Source organism: Cnephaeus nilssonii, assembly GCF_951640355.1.
Source record: "Cnephaeus nilssonii genome assembly, chromosome: 9".
Taxonomy (NCBI): domain Eukaryota; kingdom Metazoa; phylum Chordata; class Mammalia; order Chiroptera; family Vespertilionidae; genus Cnephaeus; species Cnephaeus nilssonii.
The window spans coordinates 73,526,459-73,549,109 of NC_137080.1; the positions used below are offsets into that span (position 1 = coordinate 73,526,459).

The 22,651-nt window shown below is 40.6% G+C and overlaps 1 protein-coding gene across 17 annotated transcripts in view; it reads left to right on the plus strand.

Annotated features, from left to right (window-relative positions):
• The window catches only part of DST (dystonin), a 435,295-nt gene that overhangs the window by 283,681 nt on the left and 128,963 nt on the right, over positions 1 to 22,651 (plus strand). For 8 of the 17 annotated variants that reach the window (XM_079780745.1, XM_079780756.1, XM_079780754.1 and 5 more), the window contains 11 exons: positions 3,834 to 3,962; positions 6,137 to 6,225; positions 7,157 to 7,292; positions 8,603 to 13,921; positions 14,049 to 14,198; positions 14,391 to 14,606; positions 14,786 to 14,935; positions 18,275 to 18,508; positions 19,754 to 19,906; positions 21,646 to 21,879; positions 22,362 to 22,628. In XM_079780745.1, the coding sequence (XP_079636871.1) occupies positions 3,834 to 3,962; positions 6,137 to 6,225; positions 7,157 to 7,292; positions 8,603 to 13,921; positions 14,049 to 14,198; positions 14,391 to 14,606; positions 14,786 to 14,935; positions 18,275 to 18,508; positions 19,754 to 19,906; positions 21,646 to 21,879; positions 22,362 to 22,628 (7,077 nt within the window). Of the gene's footprint in view, positions 1 to 919; positions 3,357 to 3,833; positions 3,963 to 6,136; positions 6,226 to 7,156; positions 7,293 to 8,602; positions 13,922 to 14,048; positions 14,199 to 14,390; positions 14,607 to 14,785; positions 14,936 to 18,274; positions 18,509 to 19,753; positions 19,907 to 21,645; positions 21,880 to 22,361; positions 22,629 to 22,651 lie in introns of those variants that run through there. The other 9 variants (XM_079780760.1, XM_079780761.1, XM_079780746.1 and 6 more) reach the window with 2 other exon arrangements.

Sequence of the window (22,651 nt, forward strand, 5' to 3'; positions counted from 1 at the left end):
TTTTTGTTGTTCTGATAGGAAATAATGCTATCATTTTCTAGCGACTTACTGAATCTTTACTACAGATTATTAATCTTTCATTTTTAAATGTTTGAAATTAAACACATGAATGTAATGGTTATATGTTATATTTATGGGATTATATTCTAAAAATATGCCCATCAAAAAGCTAGAAAACCAAGCAATTAACTTTAATTTCTAACGTGTTCTTTGGAAAAATATCATCTCAGTCTTTTTCCTTCCTCTTTTATGAAATTGAATTTATTGGGATGACATTGGTTAATAAAATTATGCAGGTTTCAGGGGTATAATTCTATAATACATCATCTGTATATTGTATTGTGTTTTAAAAACCCCAAGTCAAGTCTCCTTCCATCACCATTTATTCCCCCTTTACCCTCTTCTACCTCCCCCCATCCCCCTTCCCCTCTGGTAATTACCATAGTATTGTGGTCTATGAGTTTGTTTTTTTCTTAATCCCTTTACCTTCATACCTTTTTAAAAAATACATATTTTTATTGATTTCAGAGAGGAAGGAAGAGGGAGCGAGAGATAGAAACATCCATGATGAGAGAGAATCATGGATCGGCTGCCTCCTGCAAGTCCCCACTGGGGATCAAGCCCACAACCCGGGCATGTGCCCTTGACCAGAATTGAACATGGGACCTTTCAGTTCCCAGGCCGACGCTCTATCCACTGAGCCAAACGGGCTAGGGCCATTCATACCTTTTTAATACCTTAATTGTCATCTAAAGTAAGCTTCAGACTTTCAAAATATATTACTTTTTCCTGAATCGTCTTTAGTTTTAAATTTTTCTTCTCTTATCTCATCTTTGTTTTTCTAGGAATTATATTTGGGTTGAGTAAAGTGTCAGTGTTCTTTAGATGACTTTTAACGCCTTATAAATTCCTGTTACAGATAGCTAAGAACAAGCAGTACGGTATCCATACAGAAGTCACAACATTAAAACAAGAAAAGAACCCCGTTTCCGGTACTGATGGATGGATGCTTGGACTCAAGAGAGGAGATTTTCTTAAGAGAGGCTTAGAACCAGAGACCTCCCAGAACGTTGATGGCGACCATTCATGTTTGGTTAGGGATGATGAATTTACATTCCAAGGGCTCCGGCACACTGTGTCTGCCAGGCAGTTGGTTGAGGCTAAGCTTCTGGACATGAAAACAATTGAGCAGCTGCGACTTGGTCTTAAGACCGTTGAAGAAGTTCAGAAAACTCTTAGCAAGTTTTTGACGAAAGCCACCTCGATCGCAGGGCTTTATTTAGAATCCACAAAAGAAAAGATTTCATTTGCCTCGGCAGCCAAGAAAATCATAATAGACAAAATGATGGCTTTAGCATTTTTAGAAGCACAGGCTGCCACAGGTTTTATAATTGATCCCATTTCAGGTCAGACGTATTCTGTCGAAGATGCCATCCTTAAAGGAGTTATTGACCCCGAATTCAAAATTAGGCTCCTTGAGGCAGAGAAGGCAGCCCTGGGATATTCCTATAATTCTAAGACCTTGTCAGTGTTTCAAGCTATGGAAAATAGAGTGCTTGACAGACAAAAAGGTAAACATATCTTGGAGGCTCAGATTGCCAGTGGGGGCATCATCGACCCTGTAAGAGGAGTGCGCGTCTCACCAGAAATTGCTCTGCAGCAAGGCTTGTTAAATAATGCCATCCTACAATTTTTACACGAGCCATCAAGCAACACAAGAGTTTTTCCTAATCCCAATAACAAGCAAGCTCTGTATTATTCAGAATTACTGCAAATGTGTGTATTTGATGTAGATTGCCAATGCTTTCTGTTTCCATTTGGGGAGAGGGACATTTCCAATCTCAATGTAGCAAAAACTCATAGGATTTCCATAGTAGATATTAAGACAGGAGCAGAACTGACTGCATATGAGGCTTTCCAGAGAAACCTAATAGAAAAAAGTACATACCTTGAGCTCTCAGGGCAGCAGTACCAGTGGAGGGAAGCCACGTTTTTTGAATCCTATGGGAATCCTTCTCATATGCTGGCTGACACTAAAACAGGATTACAGTTCAATATTGATGAGGCTGTGGAACAGGGAACGCTTGACAAAGCCTTGGTCAAAAAGTATCAGGAAGGCCTCATCACACTCACAGAACTTGCTGATTCTCTGCTGAGCCGGTTAGTTCCCAAGAAGGATTTGCATAGTCCTATTGCAGGGTATTGGCTGACGTCTAGTGGAGCGAGGATCTCTGTCCTAAAGGCCTCCCGTAGAAATTTGATTGATCGGATTACGGCCCTCAGATGCCTTGAAGCCCAAGTCAGCACAGGGGGGATAATTGATCCTCTTACTGGCAAAAGGTACCGGGTGGGTGAAGCTTTGCATAGAGGCCTAGTTGATGAGGGGTTTGCCCAGCAGCTGCGACAGTGTGAATTAGTCATCACAGGGATTAGCCATCCCGTCACAAACAAAGCGATGTCAGTGGTGGATGCTGTGAATGCAAATATCATCAGTAAGGAAATGGGAATCCGATGTTTGGAGTTTCAGTACTTGACTGGGGGGTTGATAGAGCCACAGGGTCACTCCCGGTTGTCAATCGAAGAGGCTCTCCAAGTAGGTATTATCGATGTCTTCCTTGCCACAAACCTCAAAGATCAAAAGTCGTATGTCAGAAATATAATATGTCCCCAAACAAAAAGAAAGTTGACATATAAAGAAGCATTAGAAAAGGCTGATTTTGATTTCCACACAGGACTTAAACTCTTAGAAGTATCTGAACCCTTGATGACAGGAATTTCTAGCCTCTATTATTCATCACAATAGAACATGTTGAAATAACTTTGCACAGGAGTGATGCAGTCCAGTTCCTGTGGTCTGTCCAGAGCATGATGAAGTCAGTTAAATATACAGTCTAGTAATTGTGTCACATACTCAAAACAACATTCATTTCTGGAGGGCTGGAAATCACTGACGGTTCAGAAGAGAGAATAAAATTGAAAATCACAGAAGATTTACTGCTCTCAAAAATGGTTTCATCTAACTTTGAGATGAGTTTTTTCTATCTTGCCCACACTACAAATACATTTTTTTTTGGCCTAGAATATAGCATAAGCTTGAACTCCAACAAGTTCAGAGCATCCTTTCCTCAGAACTCTGCATCACTGAATGGATCCAGCCTGATGATCCATTGAATGATCCCACACACTCACTGAAAGAGCTCGCCAGAAAGCACCGTGGAACCAAAGGGAGAGATGTACATTCTTACCCAACATCCCTGTAGCGATAGTGTTTCAGATTGCCTTGAAAAATGAAAAAGTGTTTAGTTTTTCTGTATGTAGTAGCCTTCTTTACATATTAAACGTTTACCACAATCTCCCATTTCTAGTTAGACTTTGTGATGACTGGATTGTGTTTTGGAAGAGGGGGAAAGACTTTTCTTCATTTTATATATTTTCCAAATGTGTGTACACATTCTCTGTTCTTTCAGCTTTCTGTTGTTTCCTACTTTTCTGCCAAGACAATTGTGTACTGCTAATGCAAAGGCAGCCATTCAGAGGTCTTCTAGTGCTTCATGAATAAAACCAAGTTTTTTAATTTGTCATATTGATAGACTAGCTGGGAGGGTAGACTGAACATTGAAGAATGTTTGTCACAGCTTCCTTGGCTACCATAAACATTTTGGAAGTACATCTGCGATGTGACGTGATAAGCATGGTTAAGTGAATGAATAAAAGATCTCAGGAACCTGAGTGTGATGAAAACACATTTTTACACTTGTTTTCTATGGAGAGGTGAGTTTCATGGCTCGGTCATTTACTGGAATATATCTTTTCTTACTACTCACACCTGTCAGAAGTCACTGGAAGAAGAAAAAAAAGAGCATGTTGAAAAAGCCAAAGAATTACAGAAATGGGTGTCAAATATCAGCAAGACGTTGAGAGATGGAGAGAAGGCTGGGAAATCTCCCTTCTCTAAGCAAAAGGTATTCACTGAGGTCCTGGTTAATAATAATAATAATAGTGGGTAGAATTTACTGACATGACAATTCTTTACCCTCCTCCCGCCCCCCATTTTTATAGCTATTTATAATGAGGACCAGATAGGTTAAGTAACTTGCCCAGTGAATCACAGTCGGAGAAGGTGTTTCTGATTCCAAAGCCCGAACTATGTATATTAGTCTTAGCAGTAGTAAACGGATATGTTGTGCTGCTTTTCCTAATGGTTAGACCTGCTTCTCGATGACTGTGATGAGAATTGCCGAAGAGCAGCAGAGGCATCCTGTTTTGTGCCCAGAGTAAACCCAGGCCCTCCGTATCACAAACGTAGGCCGTCTCATTCTTAACAAATGTGAACAAAGCTTCCGAGAATTACAAAAATACGAACTGGGATATTCACATTTTTGAGGTTTGAGTTTAGTCGTGCCTTCTGGACCTTTTTTTGTTTTATGAAGAAGTGTTCTCCAGCCAGCCACAGGAAATTCTAGATTCTTTCTCTTACCTAAATGAGTTCTTTAGTTCTGTGGGCTGTTTTCTGTCCCCCAACTACTTGGCATTAGCAGGATAGCCCCAGCTTCTGAGGTGCTAGTGCTCCATGGTGTCTATGGGACTGCCTCCGCTGAAGCTCTCAGGGCATTGGCCCTTAAGGTGTACATGTCAGGATTGCTGCTGCTGGTGGTGACAGCACCGGAACTGCAGCTGTGCTTTTAAAATATGGCTGCTAAATTAAGCAGCACTCTTTTTGGGAAAACTTGTCCTACCCTACCCCTGTCTGATGTTTGGAAACTTTAGGGGCTGTTAGCTATCATTAGTGTTCCCCACTAGCCCCGCATCAGTACTCGTCATCAGCTGACATTGGTGACAGAAGTAAACGGGAAACTTCAGTGTCTTGTCTAATTTCCCCTGCGGCATGAGGCAGATGTACTTTATCTGGGGCTCCGCCTTGAAGTTTTCAAACCTGCGTATATACTTGATTATTCAATGAAATAAAGCCATATTCACTTATAGTCTTGCTATTATATTTCATATGGTATGGGAGAAATAAGCTGGAAAGCAACTACATTCGATGTTTTAAATGCAAAACCTTCAAAATAATATTATGCATATATTTAGTTTAAAATGTCTTCTTTTCTTCCCCTCTTGTCAAATAGGAAAAGAACTAAAATAGGGACAAGAGCTTAGCAAGAATATGTTAGGAGAATAGTTTCTTTTGAGAAATGTGGATTATAAACCATTGGTATTTTCTCATTCTGCAGTTTTAAATTCTCCAAAATTTTACTAGCCCAGTTTTAGACCTACTGGACATAAAAGTAGACACATACTTTTTTTAATGCAGACTGTGGCCTAAATTATAAATCTCTAATAACATGTGATAAAAGAATTTAAGGCAATTTGATGTGAATAATAAATGTCTTTCAAATTATCAATATGGCCCCATTATTACCTGTAACCATGAAAAGTAGACTTGAAATTGATTGTACTAGTAAGTCAAATACATCAAGAGGAATGAGTCCTTTTCATTGGTCCATCATTTACTCTCATTTCTGCTCATTTAAAAGAATGGCAATTAATTTCTGATATTAGGTATTCAGAAATGATATACTAGAAATTAGGAGAAAGTGTTGCATATTATCCTCAAACAGATCAATTTTATGGCTCTGACCATCACAGGCACAAGTGAAAATCTTAGCAGTAAAAATTATTTACTCTTGATCTGCAGACATACAGGTTAAACTGTCACGATAATTTTTTTCAAAAGGAGCATGGTACCCAGGAGCGTGGGGGAAGGAAGATACTCGTTGGGAGTAGTGCTCTTCATTCATGTATGTTTTGGGCACAAGGAAGACATTGGGCCGGTGCTTAACCTCTGGGATAAGGCAACCCTGATTCATGGTTGCATGGGACAAATGCAGGAACCATATAATGCTGTATTATTATTTCCTTATGAAATAACAAAGGCTTTTCTTAATTATGCATTCTAAATATAAAGCACTCCTCTTATCTAGGCCCATAGACTGATAATAAGAAATGAGTTATTGACTTGGGACCCCCAGAAAATAGACATCTTTTGAGTCTTGATGAAACTGGACTCATTTTTTAAAATTACTGTTTGTTAGTCTCTATGAGGGCAGAATATGAATGCATTTTCATTACCTTGCAGATTTCCAGTGAAGAAATATTAACCAAGAAGGAACAATTATCGGAGGCACTTCAAACCATGCAGCTGTTTTTGGCTAAACATGGAGACAAGTATGTTGGTTTTCATGAACCTTTTTTTCAATGTAGGAAAATGGTCTTAAAAACGTTTGGCAAAATAGAAGATGGTAAATTTTAGCTGAGATTTAAATAATGGAACTCAATCACAAGTTTACTTAGTAATGTAGTTTACTAAGAGATTATAAATTTACATGAGATTATAAATTTAGCAATTTAAGTAATTGTCCTTTTTAGTCACTTTAGTCTGTCTTTACCCAAAGCCTGGAAGGTACTTATTATCCCCATATATTATTGATAAGAAAACAAGCTCAGAGAGGATCAGTAGCTAGGGAATTATGAAGACTCTAAGCCAAGTCTTAATATAAGTAGTACTGTCTGAGACGTATCTTTTGGAAAATGTGTGTAAATACTCCATTTTCTTAACTGAGACCTGTGGCAACCTGATTTCTCATATTTTTGTCCTACTTTTTGCAACAAGGCATTGCATGTATTTCAGCTCATGCCTCAGACAGGGAAGGAATCTACTCTTTTCTTAAACCCATTTTGACTGTCCACTTTAGGATTATTCCAGAATGATTTTATATGGTACCTTATAGAATAATGTTAATTTCCTCTTTACTCATCCTTCAGCTTCAACAAGTTTCATCTTATTGTCCCTTTTCCATGTTGGGACTAACAAGCTAAGCTCCTTGTGTATACGCTAGAGAGGTGCTAATATATTAATTCATACCCTTTCCTTCAGTCCCCTTTTTTAGGCAACAGAAGGATTCCTAGATGTGTTTAGCACCACCCTTAATTTCCATATATAGTCATTCTAAGACCTGTGCAGACTGTGTATAAGATATTTTATTTTATGATTGTATACTTATTTAGAAAAGTACTTTATACAATCATCGAGCCTAATATATCATTTTTATAGCTTGAAGACTTGCACTCTTCATTTCATACTTTCTGGTTATTTTAGATTGACAGATGAAGAAAGAAATGAACTGGAAAAACAAATGAAAACTCTCCAAGAAAGTTATAATTTATTCTTCAGTGGATCTCTGAAAGAACTACAAGAATCACAACCCACAGGAGATGTAAAGGTAGAGGAGAAGGTAATACTATTAAAACATGAAGCTATTTCAAGGTTCTTAGTTTTACTGCATGATTTGTAGAAATGTATGTAAATGGTAAAGAAATGACCTTGAAATGTGTACATGGCAAAAACATGGAGTTTATGTAAGTATTTGGAGATTTCAGTGTTGTTTATTAATTGCAATCTTACACTTGCTGTCATCAGTTTATGTGACATCTTAATCTGTGCCTTGCATGATAAAAGGAAAGAATCATTCATTTTTCTAACTCTTCTCTTTAGAAGCCATTCTTCTGCTGCATTAGGTATTTTACTATATGAATATAATGTTATAAAATAGCTTCTGAGTCATGTCTAAAGGTGACGTTGAAGTGTTATGGGATTTGTTTGATTTTTAGAGATAACCATAAGATTTATTTGAATAACATTGGGACATATTTATAATGAAGATATCCTAGCATCTTCTTAAAATCTAACAGAAATCACTTAAATTTGGCCTCTCCTTAAGATTTTAAAACTTCACAATACAGATTCACAATATTCAACACAATATTCAGGATTCAAAAAGTTACCTATGTATTCAATTTCCTTATTCCCTGGAGTACTTTACACACTATTTTTCATATTTTGGGGTTATGTAACAGTTTTTCTGATTCATTCTTTTTTACTAGAAAGAAGTCTGTATGCTGTAAACATCAGTAGCATGGGGTTTGATACTCTCTTTCCTGTTAGTAAACTAATCTCACCCAATTGCAGAAAGCATGGTTTGCCTTCTAGGTATGTGTTCTGTTTTCTCACTGTCATTTACTCTGTTGTGTCTTCACTAACCTTGTTAATGTACACAATATTAAGTTTTCAATTCACAGATGCATGTTGTTTTCAAAGCTTTTATCATATCCTGTGCTGTTGAATAGATCACTGACATAGATCACTTGTGCATTTGAGCTGCCTAACATTCACAGCATTGCCACGCCTTGGTAAGTAGAGGATTTTCATGTTGAAGTGTATTATTTATTTATTTTAAATATATTTTATTGATTTTTTACAGAGAGGAAGGGAGAGGGATAGAGAGTTAGAAACATCAATGAGAGAGAAACATTGATCAGCTGCCTCCTGCACACCTCCTACTGGGGATGTGCCTGCAACCCAGGTACATGCCCTTGAGCGGAATTGAACCTGGGACCTTTCAGTCCACAGGCTGACACTCTATCCACTGAGCCAAACCGGTTAGGGCTGTATTATTTATTTTTTTAAAATGCATGTGAAGTTTCGTGAAACCCTGCCCACCCTTGAATCACAGACTGACCTGAGAATTTTGTATTTTCCTTTCAGCTGGATAAAGTGATTGCAGGCACCATTGACCAGACAACTGGAGAAGTCCTTTCAGTCTTTCAGGCAGTTTTAAAAGGCCTTATTGACTATGACACAGGAATAAGGTTGCTTGAGACACAGCTAATGATTTCCGGTCTAATTTCACCAGAATTAAGACAATGCTTTGACCTCAGAGGTGCCAAAAGGCAAGGCCTCATTGATGAACAAGTTCTGTGCCAACTCAAAGAACTGAATCAAGCAAAGGAGATTATTTCTGCTGTGCCTTCCACCACAATTCCAGTGCTGGATGCTCTGGCTCACGGCGTGATATCAGAGTCCATGGCCATCAGAGTTCTTGAGATACTGCTGTCCACAGGCTCTCTAGTCATTCCAGCCACAGGGGAGCAGTTGACCCTCCAGAAGGCTTTCCAACAGAACATGGTTTCCTCAGCATTATTTTCTAAAGTCTTGGAAAGGCAAAAGATGTGCAAAGATCTTATCGATCCATGCACCTCTGAGAAGGTGTCTTTAGTAGATATTATGGAAAGAAGTATTTTACAGGAAAACACTGGGTTGCGGCTTCTACCTGTGAGACCACAAGAAGGAGGCAGAATAACATTAAAATGTGGAAGGAGCATTAGCATTTTAAGGGCAGCTCATGAAGGTCTCATAGACCGTGAAACCATGTTTCGGTTGTTAGGTGCACAGCTTTTTTCTGGAGGTCTGATCAATTGCAACTCTGGTGAAAGAATGACTGTTGAAGAGGCTGTGGCAGATGGGGTGATTGACAGAGATACTGCCAACAGCATTCTAACGTATCAGGTTCAAACAGGTGGGATCATCCACTCAAACCCTGCCAAACGGTTAACTGTAGATGAAGCAGTCCAGTGTGATCTAATAACTTCGAGCAGTGCTCTTCTGGTACTCGAGGCTCAGCGAGGCTACGTTGGACTCATTTGGCCTCACTCTGGTGAAATATTTCCCGCATCTTCTTCCCTGCAGCAGAAGTTGATTACAAATGAATTGGCGTACAAAATCCTGAAGGGCAGGCAGAAAATAGCTGCTCTTTATATTCCAGAAACTTCTCAAGTCATCGGTTTAGATGTTGCGCAGCAGTTAGGAATTATAGATAATAACACAACATCGATTTTAAAAAGCATAAGACTGCCCGATGAAATGCCAGATTTGGGAGATTTAGAAGCTTGTAAGAATGCCAGAAGATGGCTCTCTTTTTGTAAATTCCAGCCATCTATAGCCCATGATTACAGGCAAGAAGAAGATTGTTTTGATGGAGAAGAGCCAGTGGCAACTCAGAGTTCAGAACAGACTAAAAAAATGTTCCTGTCTTACTTGATGATTAATAGCTACATGGATGCAAACACAGGGCAGAGGCTGTTGCTGTACGATGGAGACTTGAACGAGGCTGTTGGTATGCTACTAGAAGGCTGTAGAACAGAATTTGATGAGGATACACCCATAAAAGAATGTATTGATGCCTTAAGACTCCCTGGCGTATTTCTGAATAATGCCCCAAGTAAAGAAGTGGATGAAAGTATAACTTCACCAAGTAGTTTTGACAAATGCCATTGCGGAGAACCTAAACCTAAAGAAATTCCTGAAAATAGAAAGCATGCCTTAGAAGAAGAGTTTAATGAAATGGGAACCAATGTTGTCAGTGAATTTTGTCAGTCAGAAAACCTGATACATATAATGGTAGCAGATCATAAAGTTAAGAATTCATCCAGCATGAATGTTCTCAATTCTACATCCTATTTTACACAGCCTGGACTTGCAGACTCTGAAAATATACCTAAAAACTGTGACAATCAAAGTCAAGTTGAAAAAAATGAACATGCAGATGAATGTAGTCATTCTAAAAAAATGCAAAACCTTGAAAGTGATTTGATAACAAACTCTATAGTGAAGTCAAAAACTAGTAGCATCTGTAACTTGAAAGAAACAGAGACTGAAGATAATACAAATAAGGATTCACCTGTCTTTGACTATTCCCCCAGGCTGAGTGCCTTGTTAAGTCATGATCAATTGAGGAATGATTGGGGAAGTTTTAATGATTTACACACCGCAGAGAGCAATGGAAATAAATGTGACGCCTCTACAGTGCCATCCAATGACCAATCCATGTTATTGGGTCCAAGAATGGGAGAAAAACCTCAAGACCAGTTTCTAGGAATTGCTGCTATTAACGTCAGTTTGAAGGGAGTACACTGTGGACAAAAATCTTTAAATACTGCTCATAGTGATCCTCAGGTACAATGTCACAATGACAAAGCTATTTCAGATACTAGTGGGGAAGATGAAAAAATGCATGCTGCTTCTCAACAGAAACCTGAAGACATGCAAAATGAGTTCACAGTGGAGGAGTACTCCTGTGCCGTAACACCAACGGGTGATCCTGATAATACCAGTGTATCTCATGTTTATGGCACATCATCGCTTGAAGAAACTGCTGGTGCTGGTGACTATGAAACGTCACTACTGGATGATCAGCAGAGGGACACCGGAACAGACACTGATAGCGACGGCGATTTCTATGATACTCCCTTGTTTGAAGATGATGACCATGATTCTCTGCTTCTTGAAAGTGATGATTGTGATTGTCTGCAACCCGAGGACTATGACACACTGCAAGAGGAAAATGATGGGGCTGCCTGTCCTGGCAATGTTTTTTATGATGTTCCCAGAGAGGATGAAAAGCCTATGGTGACTCAGGGGGGACTAGTTGATAGCTTAAGAGTGAGGGGGCAAGCCCAGTCTTTTCAGGATTGTCTCATAGGTATGGAGAAAGCTGAATTAAATTCTGATGAAAGAATACGTTTAAATTCAGTCAGCTCATCTAAGATCAACGAACAGTTGTTGGAAACCGAATCAGAAAGGGAAAGTACAGATAACCTAGAAGGTGATGAGTCTGACTTATTGACTGATTCTGAAATAGTAGGAAGGGAAGAGAGCTTCAGTGCTTCATTAACATTTGATGACACTGGCTGTTGGAGAGGGAGAAAAGAAGGAGGCTATGGACAAGAATTGAAATCTGATACTGATCATTTTGATTCTATGCAATATGAAGAAAGTTATGGGGATTATTTGTGTGACAGTTACGATCAGGATGATGACGATGATGATGATGATGATGATGGTGATGGTGATGAAGAAGAAGGAGTAGGAGATGAGAAGGAAAAGCCCATGTGCCAAGATGAGGCTGATGGTATGGATATCCAGTTGTGTGCTACCACTATGAAAGAAAGGGAAAACAGCCATGAGAATCAAAGTATTGATGAAGTGATTCTCCCGAGTAAAAAGCAAAATTATAGTTCTCTAGAAAAACAGCCAAGTGTCAATGTTTTACAGCGAGAATCAAGTAGTAAAAGTAGCTTAGCTACTGAAAGAGGCAACCTTCCAGAATATACAACTGCGGTGGATGGAAGAAGCAAAGAAAATCTGTTGAATCCTGAGATGGCCCTTAAGGAGATATTGCTGCCTATCATTAAAGACACTGAGTCAGAACCCACCTTTGGCCCTATAGGTATTTTACATAATACTGATATTTGTTCAACTTCTGGTCAAATAATTTGCTCTGAGACTGTTTTAATAGGAAAACCTGCCGAGGAAAGCCATTTGTTATCTGTGGACTCTGTAACTGATAAAGATCATCAAGGAAATGGAAGAGATGTAATGAAAAAGAGAGATGACAAAAGCAATATACTAATAGAAGATGAAACATCAATTCATAAAATGTTCTCAGGTAAAGGAGAAGGGCTTATGGCAGGTCTAGTAGAAGATGATACACATCTCAAACTTTTGCCTAGTAAAAGTATGAGGGAGAGTCTTGATTTAGTTAGTCAGTTTCCGTTTCCACAAATCACAACCAATGAAGGACATGATCATAAAGGAAGCCTTAAAAAAATAACTGTAGCTCTTAAAGATGAACCAAAGAATCTAAAAACAATTGTTAGTCAAAGTCCTGTTTCATTTGAGAATCTTGAAGAAATATTTGACTCATCAGCTTCCAAAGTGACCAGTGACATTACTTCAGACGTATTGTCTGAAGGGAATACAACGACTGAGAACGAATCATTCATTGATGGACCTGAGAAAGAGCTTGATCTGTTTACTTATTTAAAACATTGTGCAAAAAATGTAAAAGCAAAAGATGTATTGAAGCCACATGAGGATATCCCAAGCGATACTCTAATAGCTTCCCCTCCCATGAAAGAACACTTAGAATTAGGAGTTGATAATGCAAAAGAGAAAGCAACCCTTACTCAAGAAGACTCACCTCTAAATGAGATGGCTCAACAGAGTGACCTTTGTACTAAAGAATGTATCTCAGAAGGAGGAACGGAAATTCCTCAGTTCACACCAGAAAGAAATGAAAGCACACTTTCAATCTTACCTCTAAGAAATGTGGAAGGCCTTGGAATAAGAAATGATAACTCCAGTAACACTTTAAGCACAGACTGCACATTCTCAGAAATGAACAATAAGAAAGAAATAATCGAGCAACAGCCACGAGAAGAACAAGGTTTGTCTCCAGGATCCCAAGAAAAAGAGGTTCAGATCCCTGAATTATGTCAGGCATTTGTTGAGGATGTAAAGGACATCTTAAAAAGTAGGTTGAAGGAAGGTCATATGAATTCTCAGGAGGTTGGAGAACCTTCAGCTTGTGCAGATACTAAAATGTTAATTCAAAGCTTAATTAAAAGTGTTAGCCCATCACAGTTGGTAAATGATGCATCTAGTGTGCCCAGCGACGACTCTAAGATCAGTGACTGTACTGGAATTTCCGTCATGAATAACTCACCAGAACTAAGAGCAGAGAGCAGAGATGATCCATTCTGTGTTGCAAATCTTCAGTCTGAGCTTCTCCTTGATATACTTAAGCAAAATCAGCATAGCCAAAAAATGACAGGAGCATTTGAATTGATAAAAGAATTAATGCAGACGGAGTATGATCTAGAGAAAAGAGGTATGACATCTAAAGTAGTTCCACTGCAACTTGAAAATATTTTCCATAAGCTGCTTGCTGATGGCTGCTCAGACAAAGCAGAACAGGTTGGAAACTTGAATCAAAAATCATCTACTACTTTTGAGATGGTGCATGAAAAGCCACACATTCTTGATGATCATAAAAGCAAAGAAGGAAACCACAGTTCCCTTAATTTACAAAATATAAAAGAAATTGGACCAGAAAATTCTACTGTACGTGCATCAGCCTTGCCAAGAGATGAGAAGCTGGAGGAACAATGCAATGATTTCCCAGACCATCTGGAATGTATTTCAGGGTCAAAAGACATGACTTCTGGAGATAGCTCAATGGAACAAGTAAGTTGACTTTACATTTCATATGGAAGTAACTGCATGAAACATTTGGGAATCATCCCATACATTTTATTTGCTCTAAAAACCTGCATAGAGGCTATTGAATTAAAATGTCTAAATTTGTGTTTAGTTATCCAATGAGCTACAGCAGTGTTTACAGCACACATCAAAAATGCACGAGTATTTGGCTTTGCTTCAAGATATGAAGCTTCCCTTAGACAACCAAGAGTCTCTGGATAACAGTCTAGAAGCTTTGAAGAACCAGCTTAAGCAGTTAGAGGTAAGAATTATCTGCTGCCTGTAATGGGTGGGAGTCAGCTGATGTTAGTTTGGGAAAATAAGCAGAGCACTTTACATTTATGTTTTGGATATTTGTTGTATTTGTCACTAAATAACTCTGGGATCTATCTATCTATCTATCTATCTATCTATCTATCTATCTATCTATCTATCATCATCATTTTTTTTGCAGACATTTGAATTGGGATTGGCTCCAATTGCTGTTATTTTAAGAAAGGACATGAAGTTGGCAGAAGAATTTTTAAAGTCTCTTCCCAGTGACTTCCCCAGAAACCATCGTGAGGAATTGAGTGTAAGCCACCAAAGTTTACAGAATGCCTTCTCTTCCCTCAGTGACGTATCTTCAGAAAGAATGAAACACCTTGTTCTGGCGATTGACAGTGAAATGGTAGGCATCAACACGTTTAACACTGAGATTGAAGTTTTGAAGAAAATGTGATTATTTAAAAATGTAATCATAAGACATAAGTAATTTATTTTTAGAGTGCTAAGCTCTTAAAACAGAACCACCATTTGTAGGAATTTGAATTTTAGAAACAGAAATGAATGCACAATTTTGTTTTCTAGTCAAAACTAGCCGTTTCCCATGGAGAATTTCTGCACAAACTGAAGTCATTCTCACACTGGATATCAGAGAAGAACAAATTGGTGAAGGACATAGAGCCAGTGAATGTTCAAGATACTGAGCATGTAAAGAAAAGTTTGGAGTTTCTCAAGGCAGGTATCAAAATAACTAAGACAAAGCACATTTAAAAACCTATGGGTTTAATATAACAGATGTTTAGAAAAAATATGACTTTTCTAAAGCTATGAAGGATTATTTCTTTTCTCTGTGTCTACAAGATGTTTGTTCATAGTTGACACAACTATAAAATAATGTCAACTTTATGGATGCCATTCTGATGCTATTCCAACTGCCTTATGAAACTCTTATAGACATGTTGAGATTTGTATTTATGTTTTTATTTATATGTATTATTCAAATCCCTAACGTTATAAATTAATCATATAAATACTTCAGAGTATAAGTAGTTTTTATGCATTAGTCCTTTAGTCCTTTTTGTCCTGCCTCCCCCCACCTTCAAGTTCTTAATTTGAAGAGCATGCCTCGTGAATGATGAGTAGGCCCCTAACTTGGGAGTCAGGAAACTGAAATGCTGGCCCACTTAATTTATGTTTCAAATTCCCCATAGTCTTGTTTATGTGTGACCACAGTTGCATGGGTACTATAAATATTAGCAAACAATATTTTAATGTTGATGTTTCCCTTCAGCATGCCAAATGTATATCAGTTGGATCTTTACCTTTGGTCAGAGTTACATTTGAAGTGTGATATGGCAAGCAAGGTTAAAATAGTCTTAGAGGGGTTATCTTTTTATATAATACTAGAGGCCTGGTGCACGAAATTCGTGCACGGAGGGGTGTTGTCCTTCAGCCCAGCCTGTACCCTCTCCAATATGGGACCCCTCGAGGGATGTCCGACTGCCCGTTTAGGCCCGATCCCGATCGGGCCTAAACGGGCAGTCGGACATCCCACCGGGATCGGGCCTAAACGGGCAGTCAGACATCCCTCTCACAATCCAGGACTGCTGGCTCCCAACTGCTTGCCTGCCTGCCTTCCTGATTGCCCCTAACCACTTCTGCCTGCCAGCCTGATCACCCCCTAACCACTCTGCTGCCAGCCTGTTTGCCCCCAACTTCCCTCCTCTGCCGGCCTGGTCACCCCTAACTGCCCTCTCCTGCAGGGTTGATCACCTCCAACTGCCCTTCCTTGCAGGCCTGGTCCTTCTCAACTGCCCTCCCTTGCAGGCTGGGTGCCTCCCAACTGCCCTCTCCTGCTGGCCATCTTGTGGTGGCCATCTTGTGTCCACATGGGGGCAGGATCTTTACCACATGGGGGCAGTTATATTGTGTGTTGCAGTGATGATCAGTCTGCATATTACTCTTTGATTAGATAGGATAGAGGCCTGGTACAGGGATGGGGGCCAGCTGGTTTGCCCTGAAGGGCATCCCGGATCAGGTGGGGGTTCCCTTGGGGTGTGGGGCGGCCTGAGCGAGGGGCCTGTGGTGGTTTGCAGGCCGGCCACGCCCCCTGGCAACCCAAGCAGAGGCCCTGGTATCTGGAATTTATTTTCCCTCTACAATTGAAACTTTGTAGCCTGGAGCAGAGCCAAGCCTGGGGCTCCCTCCGAGGCCGGCAGCCATTTCTGTTGGGGTTATAATTGAAACTTTGTTGCTTTAAGCGGGTGAGCCTGGCCAGGGTGTGCGGAAAGCTTTGCTTCCCCTGTTGCCACTGGCAACCCTGGCCTGCTCTCTCAAGCTCCATCCTGCCACCATTTGTTTGAATTTGTTTACTTTTTATAATTGAAACTTTGTAGCTTGAGTGGAGGCATAGGCCTGGCAAGGGCAGGCGGAAAGCTTGGCTTCCTCTGTTACCTAGGAAACCTTGCTCTCTGTGGCTGTAGCCATCTTGGTTTGGGTTAATTTGCATGCTCGCTCTGATTGGATGGTGGGCGTGGCTTGTGGGCATGGCCTGTGGGTGTGTCAGAGGTATGGTCAATTTGCATATTTGTCTATTATTAGGTAGGACTAGAGGCCCGGTGTACAAAATTTATGCACAGGTGTGTGTGTGTGTCCCTCAGCCCAGCCTGCACCCTCTCCAATCTAGGACCCCTTGAGGGATGTCTGACTGCCCAGAATCAGGCCTAAACGGGCAGTCAGACATCCCTCTCACAATCCAGGACTGCTGGCTCCCAACCGCTCACCTGCCTACTTGCCTGATTGCCCCTAACTGCTTCTGCCTGCCAGACTGATCACCCCCTAACCACTCCCCTGCCATCCTGATTGATGCCTAACTGCTCCCCTGCTGGCCCGATTGCCCCCAGTTGCCCTCCCCTGCTGGCCTGCTTGCCCCCAACTACCTTTCCCTGCTGGCCTGGTTGCCCCCAACTGCCCTCTCCTGCAGGCTTGGTCCCCCCCAACTGCCCTCCCCTGCTGGCCTGGTTGCCCCCAGCTGCCCTCCCCTGCAGGCCTGGTCCCCCCCAACTGCCCTCCCCTGCAGGCCTGGTTGCCCCTAACTGCCCTCCCCTGCTGGCCTGGTCACCCCCAACTGCCCTCCCCTGCAGGCCTGGTCCCCCCGCAACTTCCCTCCCCTGCATGCCTGGTCCTCCTAACTGCCCTCCTTTGCAGGCCTAGGTCCCCCCCAACTGCCTTCCCCTGCAGGCCTGGTCACCCCCAACTGCCCTCCCCTGCTGGCCCGGTCACCCCTAACTGCCCTCCCCTGCAGGCCTAATCGCCCCCAACTGCCCGCCCCTTCTGGCCTGATCTCCCACAACTGCCCTTCCCTGCTGGCCATCTTGTGGAAGCCATCTTGTGTCCACATGGAGGCAGCCATCTTTGACCACATGGAGGTGGCTATCTTGTGTGTTGGAGTGATGGTCAATTTGCATATTACCTCTTTATTATATAGGACTAGAAGCCCAGTGCACGAGATTCATGTACTGGGGTGGGGAGCGTGGAGGGAGGAGCCCCTCAGCCTGGCCTGCACCCTCTTGTAGTCCGGGAGCCCTCGGGGATGTCTGACTGACAGCTTAGGCCAGCCAGCTTGGCCTAAGCCATTGGTTGGACATCCTTAGCACTGCCACAGAGGTAGGAGAGGCTCCCGCCACCACTGCTGCACTTGTCAGCTGTGAGCCCAGCTTCTGGGCTTCTGGCTGAGTGGCGCTCCCCCTGTGGGAGTGCACTGACCACCAGGGGGCAGCTCCTGCGTTGAGCATCTGCCCCCTGGTGGTCTGTGTGCGTCATAGTGACCAGTCATTCTGCCTGTTTGGGCAATTTGCATATTACCCTTTTATTATATAGGATTATTATATAGGATTAATTATCGCACTATTTAAATAATTTCATCATTACCATTTTTACTAGGTGATGAATAGATTTTTGACTAAATGAAAAATATCAATAAAACCTGATATAAGAAAATAAATATCATTGTGAATATAAGCTGTGTATTATGGCTTACCTCCCTGTTGGTAACTTGTACTGCTTTGTTCACAGAACGTGTTAAAGGAGCTTGGGCACACCAGAACGCAGCTGGACACTACTGCCTTTGATGTGCAGTTCTTCATTTCTGAATACGCTCAAGATCTGTCTCCCAGCCAGAGCAAACAATTGCTGAGGCTCTTAAATACAACTCAGAGGTGTTTTCTTGATGTGCAGGAATCAGTAACTACCCAGGTGGAACATTTAGAGGCTCAGTTACAGCTAGAACAAGATCTTGATGATCAGAAGGTTTGCCTTTCTTTGTGGATTCTGTGTTTTTAGTTCTTTAGTGTGAAGCCTGTAATGTCGATACCCAGGGATTATGGGGTGATAGGAAAGATTTTTTTGGAAAGGCAATTAATGGACAGGGTATAATGTAGATATTCTACCATATAGAATAATATTACTTTCCATAATAATGTTCTAATTCATTGTTATAATTCTCATGATTCCCTAAAACTACTGCTTTCCGGGGAGAGTCTTCACTTTTTTCCTAGGAGTAGGATATGCAGATGCACTCAGAAATATCAAGGGATAGATTGATGAACAAAGGAATAAAGAGGTTAAGGGTATCTTTGTCCCCTAGGAGGCAGTGTAGCACAGGAGTTCAGAGCAGGGCTCTGGAGCCAGACTGACTCAATTTACATCCTAGCGGCACCACTCACTCATTGTGGAGCTAGGGCAAGTCATGTATCCACAGGTTTCTCACTGGTAAATTGGAAATAGTAACAGTGCTGGCCTGGTCGTGTTGTGAACATTGATAAAATAATGAATATAAAACACTCAGCACCTTGCCCAGCATGTGGTAGGCTCCTAGTAAACATGATATATGGCTATAAGATGAATAAAATAAACTAGTGTGTGTGTGTGTGTGTGTGTGTGTGTGTGTGTGTGTGATCGGAAAATGAAAGATACAAGTAATTGACTTACGAAATAAATCTCTTATTTAATGAATTATATTAGAGTGCTGCATCCAATAGCAATCAATAATGAACAAAGAGGTGGGAATGGAATTAGACATAGCGAATAAGTAAAGCTACTGCATGCGATGTTCTTTTTATTAGTTCTTGAAGCACCAGGCATTGTCTCTAGCATAACAACCTATATGCACATGTCAAATATATTAACAGACACATCACGACTAACTTCTGTTTTGATATCCTTTTACAGAATTAATTGTGTGTCGCAGGTTTCAAGAGCTTAAGAAAATGGAATGTTTCTTCCTGTCGGTCAGAAGTTTCATCTCTTACACATGTGCATGGCCAGTATTCTGCTGAGCAGTTTCATCCAACCATGCTCTCTCTCCTTGCATATGGGATAAGCTCTTACTTTCTGTGTCACCTTGCTCAGTTTGTACCCCACTGCTACCATGTTTACAGCATACTCAGAAAGCTTCTTTTAGAGGAAACTTGCAAAATGTATTCCGATAAGGAGCTCGCACAATCGTGAGTGTATGATCACCACTGAAGATGCTTTGGTTTTGTTCCCCTGTAGATCGTGGCAGAGCGCCAGCAGGAGTACAGAGAGAAACTCCAAGGGATATGTGATCTCCTTACTCAGACTGAAAACCGCCTGATTGGGCACCAGGAAGCCTTCGTGATTGGCGACGGCACAGTTGAGTTAAAGAAGTACCAGTCCAAGCAAGAGGTAGAATTTGGTTTTGCCTCAGTAGTTCTGTGTTGATGTGGAGTTCAATTACTATTTGCAAAGTAGTTAGGATTTTTGAGAAAAAAAAAAAAGCAATCATTTTAGCTTTTCTGAGACAAGCCATACCTAGATGCCCCCAGGCCTCCTGAGCTATAAACTTTATACTAAGAGTCACATTTCCAACTTCAAGCAAGCCAAATAATTTTCTTGACTGATTCTTTTGGTTAAATATTGAGTGGAGGAGATAATAAAGGAGTTTTGATAGTGGAAATACCTTGTGTGATGAATTAAAACTCGGATCCATTTAAGGCCAACCACTCACTTTCAGAATCAGGTGAAATAGCCATCAGTTTGGGTTCTTTCACTTCCTTAGCTCTTTCTCACCTTTCTCTGCAATGTGTCCCTTTTCATTGAAGGGACAAGCAATAATGACAAAGATATCTTTATTTTGATGTCGGAAGAAATAACATTCTCATTGTAACTAGCTAGCTCTTGGTCTAAATCCCAGACACTACACATCGTTAGCTTTATAATTTAACCTTTTGAGCCTCAGTTTCTTCATTGGTCATAGTTCCATTGCTATGTTATGGTAAAAGTTAAGTGAATATTGTGTGTTATGTGACCAGCACAGTTAATATCACAATGTTGTAGTTCAATAAGTACCTCTTTCAATTCAAATACTCAGAATTTGAGGAGTCTTGAAAGTATGGAAAAATAATATGAAAACTCAAACACAGTGCAATAAAGAGAATTAAAATGCCAAAAAAAAAAGGAGGAAGAGGAGAAAATACATAGAGAAATCTGGATGTAGGAAAGCTATTTAGAAGAGATTATCTTTGTATAGAAATTATTTTAGAGCCTGGCTGGCATGGCTCAGTGGTTGAGCATCAGCCTATAAACTGTTTGATTCCCTGTCAGGGCACATGCCCAGGTTGTGGGCTCGATCCCCATTGTGGGGCATGCAGGAGGCAGCCGATTGATGATACTCTCTCATCATTGATATTTCTATCTCTCCCTCTCCTTTCCTCTCTGAAATCAATAAAAATAAATTAAAAAAAAAGAAATTATTTTAGGAACAACTTAGCTCATAACTTAGAGAACTATCCGCTTTTACCCTGAGCAGTAGATGTATATTTAAAAAAATGAGTGTTTAGAAATGGAATAAATAATATAGTTATGTATTTAAAAGCTTTTATAAATTAACTCATATAACATAAAAAATCTGATATATTCAAATTTAAATAGGTTATATACTGAATACTTTATTATTCAATGTTTTCCAAATACATCTCTTTGTTAAACATGAAAATCTCATATATTGCTTTAATGCTGTTTGAGATTTCAAATTATCTATAATAATAAAAGCATAATATGCTAATTAGACCGGACATCCTTCTGGACAACCTTCCGGACGAAGCCAGGGCTGCAAGGGAAGCTTGGGTCTTGGGTGCCTGCCGGTGGCCGGAGAGAAGCCCGGGTCCCTGGTGCCAGAGGGAAGCCGGTGCTGGCAGCTAGGGGAAGGAAGGCCTACTCTTGCACAAATTTCATGCGTCTGGCCTTTAGTATTAAATATTGTGATTGAAGTAAACCAACTCAGTGAACATACTGAGTATCCTCTTTCAGTATATGTGTGCTAGACTCTCCTTCTTTGCACAGACCCCCTTTTAGAATCACAACATTGGAAAAGTTAAATAGGTAGTAATCTACTAAGATGTTTTTTTCCCCTTTTGTGTTAAAAGGAATTACAGAAAGATATGCAAGGAAGTGCCCAGGCATTGGCAGAAATAGTGAAAAACACAGAGAACTTCCTGAAAGAGAATGGTGAAAAGCTGTCACAAGAAGATCAGGCTTTGATTGAAGAGAAACTTAAGGAAGCTAAGATAAAGTGTGAACAACTCAATTTAAAGGCGGAGCAGTCGAAAAAGGAGCTGGAGAAAGCTGTGACGACAGCAATCAAGGAAGAGACGGAAAAGGTCCGTATTCAAGCATGCGGTGCACTGTGGCTTTGTTGAAAGTGGTTAGGATCATAGCTGCTTGATTCATTAAGTGAGGTCAGGCAGTGCCAAGCAACTACTGGCACCCGGGACTAGAATTCTGGGTTTCCACGTTTGTCGTTGACCCAATGACTACAAAAAGTTTGAAGAGCTGGCTTTGCTTACCTTTTCTACAGAGTTTAAGTGGGATTCTGAGACTTCCTACTTGTGAAGTATGTGAGGGCTCATTAATTGCTATAGTTAAAAGTTTGGAATGTGTTTTTAAGAACAGTGGAAACTTCAGAGTAACTTCCTATTCCTCTAAGGTTTAATATCAGTGTGTTCAGTTTTCAATGCATGTCATTGTTTCATATGCCCACTCTAATTTTAAATGATCTAAATATTTACTTTTGGGGATGTCTTAAAACTAACACCTGGGCCCATATTCAGAATACCCATGGTCAACGCCCTTCTCCCCCCAGGTTGCAGCTGTGAAGCAGCTGGAAGAGAGCAAAACCAAAATAGAAAACCTTTTGGACTGGTTGTCACATGTTGACAAAGACTCAGGAAGGGCGGGGATAAAACAGAAACAGGTGATTGAACAGAATGGGACTCACTTTCAAGAAGGTGACAGCAAGTCGGAGATTGGAGAAGAGGACGAAGTTAATGGTAACCTGTTGGAAACTGATGTGGATGGGCCGGTTGGAACCACTGAGGATAATCTGAACCAGCAATACCAGAAAGTTAAGGTGTGTTGTCTTCAACTTAATGA